The sequence below is a fragment of the Panthera leo genome, chromosome C1 (assembly GCF_018350215.1).
Source record: "Panthera leo isolate Ple1 chromosome C1, P.leo_Ple1_pat1.1, whole genome shotgun sequence".
Taxonomy (NCBI): domain Eukaryota; kingdom Metazoa; phylum Chordata; class Mammalia; order Carnivora; family Felidae; genus Panthera; species Panthera leo.
In genome coordinates, this window is record NC_056686.1 from 59,001,374 (window position 1) to 59,015,516 (window position 14,143).

The following is a 14,143-nucleotide window of genomic DNA, read 5'->3' on the forward strand; positions in this document are numbered from 1 at the left end:
AAAATGCCATGTGTCTACAGTACTCTAGATATAAAGGTACCATACTTTACAATGCCGGAGACTACCATGATATTGGAAATGTTTCCATCTGTACATCAAACTGAATTATCGTGGGATTACTTGGGACAACTAATGTTACATAAAACAATTTGGTCAATCTTCTAACATGTCCACAGTTTCACTGTCAATAGGTGGTCTTTATCAATAACAGCACCTCTTAAAAAAACAGCAACATAAATTTCAGACAGTGTATTTCAGATGTTTATCTTTTCTTGAAAGTTATGCTGATAAAAGATGACAGGACTTACAGTTTACGACAACTTTTACTTTTTTCACGTCTGGGAATGACACATCATTTTCCGCACTGCATTCGTATTCTCCAGCCTGGTCCCTTGTAATTCCATAAATGTCCAAATATTGTCCATTTTCAAATGGTTTTGCTACAAGAAAAAAAGTACAGCATGTTTAATTATAGCCGCCTGAGGCTTCATTCAAATAAAATAACAATCTCATGTCTTCCTATTAGATACTGCTGACAAAACAATCCCAAGTGAAACTGGGGAATTATTAAACCCTTTGTTCTCCTATGTTCAGAGGAAAAGTCAGAGAAAAAAGCAGAAACTGAACAAGGGATACTATAACAACTGTTTCCCCAGAACAGGATATACATGTGTTCTTTTTAATTGATTGTGGTCTCCTAACCTCGTCACACATCAAATAGAGCTCTGCACATTTCTGTAATTGAGTTCAACAACCTTCTAGCAGTGTAGATGAAATTCACTAATATGGCTTGGTACATATTGACTTTTATACAGTGTAAGCTAGCATCTTGACACTTAACCTAACTAAATGTTGCTTTTCTTTTGGGGAAATTTCATACTCATTCCCAAGGTTTCAAGCCAGATGGCTTGATAAGAGTATAGAAATACCTTAAACCATTGCCACATTTCAGTTTCCCAAAATTACTATTTTTTTACGAGAGGCACACTGCATATGCTATATATAACTGATATGATAAACCTCAGAAACAAGATATGATTCTCAAACTAAGGGTTAGGTAGTTATAAAAACTAAATTAGCTTTATTTTTTAATATTCTAGGAAAAACATACTTATTTGACTAAAAATAGCACTAGAGTAAAAATATAAAGACATAATCACAGATAAATATGCAAATGAATTAAATTTGAAAAAAAATACTCTTTTTTGAAATAATAGAATTTGTATTTGTTTGAAAGCAGAGACTCTTCAGGCAGGAAGGATCCTGATTATCAGAGATACGCAGGGGAAGAATGGGCCTCTGTGAATTTCCAGAGGGGGGTCTCTTCTCCTTCCTTACACAGGTCTTGAAAAATCACATTTCACTGCATACCAAAGAGAATTGGAAAATCCCATTAAATGGTCTGTTTTGAAAAGTCAACCTTATTTTTGTTTCCACCTTACTCTCTTGCCAAAACTACTATAAAGCTGTAGAAATTAGAAAACTAGTAAGAAGATTCAGTTTTATAGGAATAAAGTATTATGAAACTTAGGTATGGTGCTCCAAATCAAAAATCTTTATCAATTAACAAAAATGTTTTTCCTGTGGGCTTCCTTCTCTGGGCCTATATTAGTCACTAAACTGCTTGCCATCAGGTAAATATGACTTGGTTAATTGAAACCTGTAGTGTTTAGAATACATATGATTAAGTAATTTCTCCATTTATCTGGCTGACCCTAAGTTGTACACAGGAAAGAGTTATACTTCTAAGATGATAGTTGGCTGATATGCTATTTCAGGTATGCCGAGGTGAGTTTACAAAAGCAGCATGTGTCTTCGAATCCATATTCTTAAAATCTGATTTTATAAGTATTTTTTAGCTCAACCTAATGCCCTTGTATGACTCCATCCACTAATATAATATCTTCTATTCCTTTCTTTTTATCTTATTTTCACCCTTACAATGAAGATGATCTAGGTTTAAATGTGTCTATAAAAACTATTGAAACATAGGGAGGACAAAATCCTTATTCACATTCAAGAATTTTTTTTCTTTTTTTTAAATCTTTTTTAATCTTTATTTTTGAGAGAGAGAGAGGGAGATGGAGGGAGACAGAGTGTGAGTGGGGGAGGGGGGAGAGAGAGGGAGACACAGAATCGGAAGCAGGCTCCAGGCTCTGAGCTGTCAGCACAGAGCCTGACGCGGGGCCTGAACTCACGAACTGCAAGATCATTACCTGAGCTGAAGTCAGACACTTAACCGACTGAGCCACCCAGGCGCCCCCCATTCAAGAATTTTTAAAGTATAACTTGAATTATAAGTAAGGGATATTAAATGAAAATTAAAGTATGGGTAAAATTGATATATTATACCATAATTAAATAACTTAGTTGGCCAGTAAAAAATGAAGACAATCATTTATAAAAAGGTAAAAAAAAATTGTGAAACTTTTTAAAAACAAATTTAAAAGGGTCTAACTTATTTTCAATATTAAAGTGTTACATGAATATTCCTATTTCACATCTATTGAATGTTCATCCCTGGGATATATATCTATAGTCAGTGGTCTGAAAACATCATTGAAAGATAGCTTTCAACTTTGAATTTCTGATAGGGATCACAGGCTGGGATAGGTCCTTCTAGCCTGCTGTCTCCTTAGACATTTCATCTTTCTGCTGCCAGGACACTTTATCTTCCAATTCACCCTGATAACTTCTCATCTTTCAGGTCTCTGAATAAGCAATATTTCCTCATAGAAACCTGTCCTGATTTAGTCACTACTCAATCTAATAGTTCCATGTTACATACTTTCAAAAATAAAACAAAAAATCCTGCACTAATGTTATGTGGCAAATACATGCTTGCTATTGTTTACTTATTAGGAACTCTTAAATTAATTCTCTTTTTGTTATACTATAAGTTCTGTGATATAAAAGGCTACATCTTACTCCATGTTTAATATGGGCTTTGTGACATTTGTTGACTATATCATTAATGAAAGATAACATGATAGAAAGTCCATAAAATATAACATTTCATTTTCTCTACCTTCTCCAGCAGAATAATTTTCTTACTCCAATAATTATTAACCATGACATCCGGAAATAAAAATAATAATATTTACCTGTTATTGATTCTTTATTATGTGTACAGTACCATGATAAATGCTTTTCATTATGAATTCCTCAGTTAACCTTAGATACGTGTATCAGGTAGATTCTGTTATATGGAATAAAACTCTATATGGTTAAAGACGTTAATATCTTGTTAATGGACCTAGTGACAGATATGAAATTCAGAATTCCAAAACCTACGTGCCTGATCTGTATCCCACTGAAATGCTGCATTAATTTTTTCATTTGTAAATGGTAATAATTAAAATGCTTAGTGTAAGAACTAAATTAGGGCATATGTGTGTTGTCCTTCCTCTTAGAACTATAAAGCACTATCTGGATGCTAATTTAATTTTTGAATTATTAGTTTTCCTTGTATTACTTTTCCGTAGCTGCCATAACAAAAGACCACAAATTTACTTGTTTAAAACCATATGAGTTTATTATTTTCTGTAGAGTAGAAGTCCGGCACAGGTCTATAGTAATTGGAATAAAGGATCTTCCAAAAACATTCATGTCCTCAGCATTTGGGTCTGTGACTCTACTAGGTTTCATGCAAAAAGGGACTTTGAAAATGTGTTAAGTACCTTGAGATAAAGAGACTATAGTGGATGGCTAAGTCTAACCACATGAGTCTTTAAGTGTAGCAGGTGGAAGGGTGGGTCAGTGAGATGTGACATGAGAGGACACTAGTGCTGACTTTGAAGACGGAGAAAGTGGAACATGAGCAAAGGAAAACTCTGTTCTCTGGAAACTGGAAATGGCTCTCAGCTGATAGCAAAAAATTGATTCTCTAGAGCTTAAAAAAAAAAGAACACATCTCATCAATACTTTGCTTTTAATCCAGTGAGATCCAGATTTCTGAACCATAAAGGTATAAAAGAGAAGTGTTTTAAACTAATTTTGTAGTGATTTGTTATAGCAACAATATAAAACTCAAATAGGGTCTCCTTGGACTAAAATCAAAGTGTCAGCAGTGCAGGATCCCTTTCTGGAGGCTCGTTTGCTCATTCAGGTTGTTGGGAGAATTAAGTTTCTTGCTCATGGTACTGAGATTCTCATTTCCTTGGTGGAGGGCTATTCCTAGCTTCAAGAGGGTCCCTCATTCCTTGGCTCATAGCTCCTTCCAAGCCAGCATATGGTGGGTCAAGTCTTCTTCCATTTTGAATGCCCACTGCTTCTTCTCCAGTTGCATCTCTCTGAACAGCTCTTCTGCCTTCCTCTTCTAGTTTTAAGGACTCATGTGATTAAACTGAGTCCATCTGCCCAATCCAAGATAATCTTCTCATCTCTAGTTCTTAACTTCAGTCACATCTGCAAAGTCTCTTTACTATGTACGGTAATGTAGTCACGGGTTCCAGGGATTGGGACATGGACATCTCTGGGGGCCTTTATTCCACCTACCACACTTCTTCATTAGACTCTGCAATTATTTTGCACATACAAATTGTGATTTGCCTATAATTTCCAAAGATAGTGGGAAAAGAAAATGTATGGTCAAATTGATAAAGTTGCTGAACTCATTACTACCTCTGAAAAATATGAGTTAAGTTCAGAAAAATAAACTTAATTAAGACATTTCTTTGGAAGCAAATGATTTTCAGGAGAATGTACTGCAAATCTAACAGGGAATGTGATTCAGGGGTGTTGTTAGAGCACAAAAGTAGTGGGGTTTGAAGAAGCAATGAGAGGAGGGTGTATGGGCAGATAAATTATAGAAGCTGCCTACTGAAATGACTGCAACAGAGGTTTCAGAAGCAAACAAAACCCCAGTGAATAAAAACTCAGCGTTTTGATTTGTTTTGTTGCATATTTATGCATATTTAGTACCAGACAGTACTAAAGGAAAGTTCTTAAGTCAGCTCACAATAGTTTCATTCCTTCCTGCCTGGCTTCTCTCCTTCCATTCAAATGGCATTATTTGTGCCAAGATCACTGACCAGTGGACAAAACTGTTTCCATTTCAAAGAGCTTATCATTTATTATGGAAACAAAAGTATAAGCAGGCAATTTCAGTAAAGTAATAATAGTAAATATATTTGAAGTAAATGTAGATGCTATGCTGTTATAATTGTGCTGTTAAAGCTTCAAGAAAAAATTGGAAAAATTTGGTCAGGTGAAAATAATTGTAGTGCTACAGGTAAAAATGTAACAAATTTGAATATTTTAATATTTTTTTACATTTACTTATTTTTGAGAAACAGAGTGAGACAAAGCATGAGTGGGGGAGGGGCAGAGAGAGAAGGAGACACAGAATCTGAAGCAGGCTCCAGGCTCTGAGCAAGCAGTCAGCACAGAGCCTGATGCGGGGCTAGAACCCACGAACTGTGAGATCATAACCTGAGCCGAAGTCGGACACTCAACTGACTGAGCCACCCAGGTGTCCCACAAATTTGAATATTTTAAAGTATTATATTAAAAATAACTCTGGAATTCTGCTTCCACGTACATTTAGGAACAAAAATCAGACCTACCTTCTTGCCATAAACCACTAGAGAAATGGGTAAAATACATAAAACATCTCTTTTCAGACATTAGACAATAGGCGGCATAAGACTGATCCCGGAAGCAAATAAGGTGAGCCCCAAATTTATCTCCATAACTTGTATACATAGGCAATTTTCAGACCCTAGACTTAAGAGAACTTTTTGAAAACCAGAGCCTAGTAATATTGAGTTGAGTGAAGAAAGACTGAAGTTCCAGTAGACCACAGGGGCTGGATCTAGTGGTAAAGAGTTCTGAAGAGATGTAACATATAGGGACAAAGAAACACAACACAACACAACAACAACAACAACAACAACAACAACCACAACAAAACACTAGAGAAATCAACATGTGCTTCCTTGTCTTTACTTCAGACTAGGCTGTACATGCATCGGGAGAAATCTCAAAACATTTGAAAAAAATAACTGGAGATTTTGGAAGTCGTGGGAATAATAAAGAGTGAAAATCAGTTAAATTAAAAATGGACAATTAATAGAATTAATGAAACCAAAAGCTATTCTTTCAAAAATATTCATTGAAATGTATGAAACTTAGAATAAAAAGAAAGACAACACAAATTTCCAGTTTCAGCGATGAAAAAGAGAACATTGCTATGGTTATAAGAACGACTGAATGGCCACTAAGCAAATATTAAGAAAAAAAACTACCTACCATTTAACTCAACAATTTCAATTAAATGGGCAAATTCCTTGAAAGGCACAAAAATTGAAACTGATTTAGAAGAAATAGAAAATCTGAATATTCAATATATATCCAATAATAAGAAATTGAATTTGTAATTTATAAAATTACCAACAAAGAAAACTAAAGGGTCATGTTTATTAAGACTGTAAGAAAGAGGGGCACCTGGTGGTTCAGTCAGTTGAACATTGGAACTGTTGATTTTGGCTCAGGTCATGATCTCAAAGTTTTGACATGGAGCCCTGCATGGGGCTCCCTGCTGAGCATGGAGCCTTCTTCGGATTCTCTCTATCTCTCTCTCTCTCTCTCTCTCTCTCTCTTCCCCCACTCCCCCTCCCCACTTGCACTGTCTCTGTCTCGCTCAAAATAAATAAATAAACATTAAAAAAATTTTAAGAAAGAATTAATACCATATATACAAATTCTTTCTGAAATGGAGGAGGAGGAAATCTCCCAACTCATTTTATGAGGCTAGCATTACCCTTAATATCTAAACTAAAGATGTCAAAAGAAAGAAAAAAAAAACCCTCATAAGCATAGACACAAACATACTTTATCAAATATTGAGTAAACAAATCCAGTAATATTTAAAAATGATAAAACATCACAACCAAATATGGTTCATCCCAAGATTGAAAGGCTGGTTGTACAACTGAAAAAAATTAAACAATGTAATTCACCCTATTAAGAACAACAACAAAAATATGAGTATCTCTAGATGCAGATAAATCATTGAAAAAATCAGTATTCATTTATGAAATAAAAAGTTTCTGGAAACTGAGAATTGAATGATACTTTCTCAACCTAACAAAAACTTCTGTGAAAACCCTATGTCTGACCTCATATTTTATGATATAAGGGTAAATAGTTTCCCATCCAAAATGAGAGGCAAGGCAAGATTGTCCACTCTGATCCATATCTCACGTCTTTATAGAGAAAGTAACTCAACAATCACCATTGCCCTAAATGTGAATCACAAAACTATAAATATTCTAGAAAAAAACAAAGGAGAGAATCTTGGGCTAAGCGTACTTAGATATGATACCAATAGCACAAGCCATATAAGAAGGTGTTGATAAACTGAATTTCATCAAAAGTAAACAATGTTTGCTGTGCAAAAAACACCATTAATAAATTGAAACCCACTTAATGGGTGAAAACATTGTAAATTACATATTAGAGAACTTGTATCCAAAATATACAGGGACTCTCCAAACTCAGTAAAAACATACAATCTAATAAAGAAATGGACAAAAAATTTAAACAGATACATTATTGAATAAAAATACTTAGATAGTAAATAGGTATGTCAAAAGATAATGAACATTATTAGTCATTAAGAATGTTAGGAAAAGCGGAGCACCTGGGTGTCTCAGTCTGTTAAGCCTCAGACTTCAGCTCAGGACATGATCTCAGGGTCTGTGAGTTCAAGCCCACCTGTTGGGCTTTGTGCTGATAGCTCAGAGCCTAGAGCCTGCTTCAGATTCTGTGTCTCCCTCTCTCTCTGCCCCTCCCCCGCTCAAACACTGTTTCTCTCTCTCTCTCAAAAACAAATAAACATTTAAGAAATTTAAAAAAAAGAATGTTAGGAAAAAAATCAAAATGACATTTTGCTATATATGTATTAGAATGGCTTCAAACAAACAAACACTGATTAGTGCTGACAGGAAGCAGAGTACCTGGAGCTCTCCTATATTGCTGGTGGGATTGTAAAATAATATAGTCCTTTTGGAAAACAGTTTACCAATTTTGCATAAAATTAAACATGCATTTTACTACGTTACTTAGCAATCTCAATCCTAGAAAAATGAAAACTTATGTTTACACAAAAACTTGCATACAAATGTTTATATTAGTTTTACCAACAATTACTAAAAAGTGAAAACAACCCAAAAGTCACTTTAACCAGTGAATGAGTAAACAAACTGGGGAACATCCATACAGTGCAATACCATTTGCCAATCAAATTATTCATATATACATAACACGGATGGATCTCAAACACATTTTACTAAATGAAAGACACTAGGGTCTGATGGTTACATGTATGGTTTCATGTATAAGACATTCGAGAAACAACAGCTGTAAAGGCAAAGGACAGATCAGTTTTTGCCAGGGTTCGGAGAGGGGAGGGTGGTTGACTACAGGAGTTTGGAATTTCTTAGTCATGAAACTGCTCTGTATCTTGACTGTGGGTATGGATATATGAAGATGCATTTGTCAAAACCCATAGTTTTTGTACTGCAAGAAGTGATTATTTTATGTAAGTTTAAAGACAAAAGCATATTGATATTCTACTACACATCCACTAAAATGGTCCAATTAAAAAAGATGTGCAATCCCAAATATTTGTGAGCTGGTAGAGCATATAGCACAGCTCTCTCTTAGGAACTCACATCAAAATCCCTCTTTTCCAGTCCTTTCAGTCCTTCAGAGAAGGAGAGAGTTCTACGAATATTCTAATTTGGTTCTTGGTTAATCACATTTTAGAAGTTCCATAGAGGTGATGTGAATTACACCTCATTTTGCTATCTGTTGCCTTAGGATTTCAGCTGAAGGTTCCATTTTAGCATCTTATTATATTAGCTTTGTGACCTAGGGCTTTCTGTGAATAATATACTCTCTACGCTAAGGTCTGGCCAGAGAATAGAACTTTGACTTCTTTGGTGTTTAATTATTATTACAAGTTCACATACAGAAATAGTATTCATAAAAGATTACCTGAAGGAAATCCATTCATTTCTTTAGCTGTTTAAAAATTTTCTTTTCAGAGTTAGTTGGTATGTTAAAAAAACTGTACACTCTCACTACTTTATTTTGGTTCCTACTGAATTTCCTTTACAAGAACTCGCTTTGGTGTTACTGCACCCGTCCTCATTGACGGACATTATAGGAAAGGCCATAAGAAACTTCCTATTACATTTTTATCAGAAAAGTTACCGAGGCCCTGCTGCTATAATCAATGTATTGACTTTCTGAGTACCCATGAGAGAAAGTCTTTGTGCCTCTTAGTACCAGGAAAGGCTCTGCTTCTGACATCCTAATTTGCTTTGATATTATGATCCATGATCTTATAAACTGTTTCTCTTTTTTTCAAGGAAGCTAGGAAATTTCAAGCCAAGATAAAGGAAAATATAGTTTTGATGTCTCTATGCCTAATGGTGTTTTGAGGATCATTACATAATATGTAGGCAGATCGGGATATCCAAAGCTATTTGGAAAATAGCTATATTACATATAATGTAACAGAACTGTGTTAAAATCAAATAGATTAGATGATTTCCTATGGGATATTACCATATCTTACTTTGTGTACAAGCAGAAATGTTTGCCCAGCATTCAGAAAACAAAGAAGCATGGTGTCTAATAGGAAGGCTATAATAATTTGAACACCACTTAGAGATCATCAAAGAGCACTTAAGTGACTAATCATGGTGACGCTTCTCAAAGTCATTTTGCATTTTGAGGGAGTAGACATATAGCCATACCTATTGCAAAATGTGTTCATATGGATGGTCTTATAAAAAAAGAAGAAAAAAAAAGATATTTTATGACAATAATAGAGAGGGAAGTAATTAAGAATGTGGGCTTTGGAGTAGTAAATGCACTAGGTTTAGTGTGATCTGGGTCAACATTTTTAACCTTTCTCGGGGTCAGTTCTGTCATATGAACAAAGAAAACAATATCAGCTTCATAACACTATTATGAGCACTGAATGCAAAAATATGTATAAAGCCCTGCGCAAAATCCTAATAAAATTAAAATGAACATTTTTATTGATAAAATTAATGAAAATAAAACTGAAAATACGATGTATTGTTCAATGCCTATAGTGTTTGTATTGAAGAAGTAAAAATTATGTTGTCAAATCTCGTAACATAACTTGATTTTGTTAAGCCAAACCCTACAGAGCCTGAAATGCACTTCAATAGTTTAAAGTAAAAGAAACAACTCATATGCCTATCCCTATCAGGAAGGGATCTTATTCATTCAGCAGAGCACTAACAAAGGCTTTCTAACTGCCATCACACCATTTGGATTAGGTGACTATTTTTCTGGCCTCTCTATATTTGGCAGTTTGAGATGCATTTTCCCTGGAAAATAGTGATTCAATCTGCAATGGCAAGTTTAGTCATTGTTTTTCATTTCTGCAATTAAATGGGGTGGGGGGGGGGGTGGGGAAGTGAGATAACAAAATTTACATTATCCTGGGGAAGAATTACCCTTCTATCTCCTTTCCAGCCCCACCCTTAACACACATACTTTCTTCCAGAGGGGTAATGACAAAAAGGGAGTGCTTGCAAAAGGAACCGGCTGTTGTTGTTTACAGGTTGTTTGTAGCTAGGCTGTGTTCTGACCAGCTTGAATCCATTACTTGCTATGTATTATTTACGTCTCTATGAACGGAGCCATATGTTACTGGCCTACACCATGTGAAACCTCTATTATGTTCCATTTGAAAGTATTGTAACTTACCTGAATGAACTCGTCAACATATGCTATAGTCTAATAAAACTGTCTTCTCCAAGTGACAATAGCTGCAGTTACAGAAGATTCAACTGGGTATCAGGAAATACTGCTTACGCTTCCACTGTGCCTATAACTCACTGTATGGCTGTATATGTCCTTCAACATATTTGTTCCTTAGTTTTGCATCGTGCAAAATAAGAATTGTTTTGTTCCTAGTATTACTCTTATTGAGTCAATTCCAGTTATGGACACTGTTTTGTCATCTGAAACAGCCCAGTGCCTATGTAGATCTGTAGAGCTAATCCTAATTATGTGCCATCACTCTATTATATTTTAAAATACATCATCACTCATATATTTAATATACATATAAAACTTAAAAATATACATTTTAATATTTTCATCAAGGACAAAGATTTAATCTACTACTACTTTTTTTTTTTTTCAACATTTTTTATTTATTTTTGGGACAGAGAGAGACAGAGCATGAACGGGGGAGGGGCAGAGAGAGAGGGAGACACAGAATCGGAAACAGGCTCCAGGCTCCGAGCCATCAGCCCAGAGCCTGACGCGGGGCTCGAACTCACGGACCGCGAGATCGTGACCTGGCTGAAGTCGGACGCTTAACCGACTGCGCCACCCAGGCGCCCCATCTACTACTACTTTTTAAAGCTGCACTTCATATCAAATAGTACTTTGTTCCAGAAAAAAAAAAAATCTTCAATAAATGTCTTTTGACTAACATTGTTGAATACTATGGGCTGAATTGTGTAACCCCAAAGAGTCACACATATGTTCTGCAGTGCTTCAGGATGTGATCGCCTTTGCAGCTGGGGTCGTTAAAGCAGAAAGTAAGTTAAAGTGGGGGGGGGGGCTTAATCCAATATGACTGGTATTTTATAAAATGAAGAAATTTGGATATAGGCATGCACAGAGGGAAGATGCTGTGAAGCCACCCACGAGAAGATGGCCATCTACCAGCCAAGGAGAGAGGCTGGGAACAGACCCTTCTTCGAAGCCTCAGAACCTTCGGAAGGAACCACCTGTCAGCACCTTGACTGGGGACTGTGAGCCTCTAGACCTGTGAGAATATATATTTCTGTTGCTTGCACCATATAGTCTGAGGTACTGCATTATGGTAGCCCTAACAATCTAGTACAGATGGTATATGAAGACAGAAACGGCAGATCTTGTCTGTTCAGGGACACTAACTATATTTAAAATGCTTGAAATTGACATATGGCCTCTTATTATTGGTTGACTTTTCATTCCAACTTTTACAAATTCTAAATGTTCATTCTTGTTATTTATACAGCACATAAGGTATCACAGGCTATATATAAGACCTGTCACTAAAAAAAAAAAAAAAAATACATTCTATTATTTAAAAAAAAAAAAAAAAAAAAAAAAACAAAGGAAAAAAACAGTTGTGGCATGTGAAAAAAAAAATCAAAGCAGTAATCCTTTCATTATTTCTTTTCTGTCCCCTTTATATGCTTCTCTCTGTCTATTCTTATACTCCATTCTCTTCCCAGTAAACTAGGTATTTCTGTCTGTATGTTTAAGAGTAGGCCTATTTGTACCAATCCCTTGATCTCTCTTACAGGACTTCAGGAAAAAAAAAAAATCCATAAGATTTTCTGTTACGAGCAAAAAAATACTTCTTACCTCATATTTGAGATTGGTGCTGGGAAAAGGGATAAAGTAAGAATTTGTGTTACAAGGTACTTTAGAAAAGAGTTTGAGATAATAAAATTGTGCCACCGTCTGGGGAAAGAGTTCTAAAATCCTTCATAGTTTTGCCCCAAACACATTACACCTTTGCTTTCTGCAAAAGTATCATTTGGGCCAGACTTTCTTGAAATGAACCAACATGATGACACATAAGGCTTAATGAGAGGTTTTATTCTTAACTCCCTACTCTCCCTATAGCCATGAACTTAGAAAATTAAGGAATTCAAAAGTTCTGGCTTATTAATACATATAAATGTTCATTACATTTCTTAAGTTAAAGAATGAGAGGTAATTGGATGAAAGAATGATAGGACGAAGCAAGAATGAATATACAAAGTAATGAATTACCTGGCTTTTCCGGAGTTTGACCATCATTGCCTCTTCCCCCCACCCCAATGCCTTCTGCCCTCTTCTTGGTGGATCTGGAATTAATATCAAAAAATAGAAGCAAAGCAATTGCTACCATCATCTTCTGAAGACTTCAGGCTACTAGTGATGGAGAAACCTTCTATCAACATTGCATTCCCATATCTTTCCAACATCTGGGAAGACTAAGTAGACCCTGCTAATTTTGAAATGTCAAGACCAAAGCGAGAAAGGCAAAAACTTTATAGTACTTAGGATTCAAAAATTTCTAGTGATACAAAATATAATATCATGAACCCTAAGGGAGCATGTGCTCAACATGATGACTATACCTCATGTAGTACCTGTTCACTAAGAAGAAGAAAGCTAAGCTGAAAAGGTCATTGTGATAAAGGTACATGATGGGATACAATCATTCTCCTTTTGATTTTTAGATATTACTCTATGACTATAAGAGAAAATAAGAAGAAACTGGCAAGTAAATTGAATAAAAAAATGAATGCAAAGATAATAGATCTCCAGTAGCAATTAAATGTGTGTGTTTTTTTTTTAACAAATAAAGCAAGTGTTTCTATTGTATAATATTGTGACAGTATATGGAGAAATATATTGGTTGGTGATCAGAATATATTGGCTCAGTATAAGTGACACAATCTATTGACTCTATCGGTGCTACCTCTATGCAATAGGAGGAAAACAAAACTCCTCTAAAGCCATAAATGCCTGTGTCTACACAGCTAAATCAGAGAGAAGTGTATAAATGAGCCATGCATATACATGGTGAAATGCTATAATGGGCACCAAAAGCTTTGCCAATTATCAAACATATCCACTGCTGGTTTTCCTCATGCCTAAAGTTCCTGCTACTATTAATTATCCTTTTAGTTGAACACTTTTGTACCCCTAGAAACTCTTGCTTAAAATGCAAACACTTAACTAAGAAGTAAAACATATAAACCTATTGGTACCTATTTCTTTAAGGGGCCTAATGTCAATCAAGTCCTCACGCTACCTCCCTGTAAGTCTAAGCAAATTACCTTACGTAATTTCAACAGCCATGATTTTAGTCTTTGGTACGTTTGTCATGCCAAAGAAACTACTAGAGAGAGAGGGAGATGTTAGGCAAAATAAAGTAGATTCAGGTTTTGTTCATTTGTTTGTTTACTTAAGCTACTAGATAGATGCTTTCATGACTTCGGAATGTCTGCTTTGGTCATAATCTGCCTAAATGTGAGCACCATCATTCACAATTCTTGCTTCCTGTGAACTCGTTCCCTGCAGGAAATCAACA

The 14,143-nt window shown here is 35.4% G+C and overlaps 1 protein-coding gene across 6 annotated transcripts in view; it reads right to left on the reverse strand.

Annotated features, from left to right (window-relative positions):
• The window catches only part of NEGR1 (neuronal growth regulator 1), an 841,359-nt gene that overhangs the window by 274,961 nt on the left and 552,255 nt on the right, over positions 1-14,143 (reverse strand). For all 6 annotated transcript variants that reach the window (XM_042952174.1, XM_042952180.1, XM_042952176.1 and 3 more), the window contains exon 4: positions 309-440. In XM_042952174.1, coding sequence (XP_042808108.1) covers positions 309-440 — 132 coding nt within the window. The remainder of the gene's footprint in view (positions 1-308; positions 441-14,143) is intronic.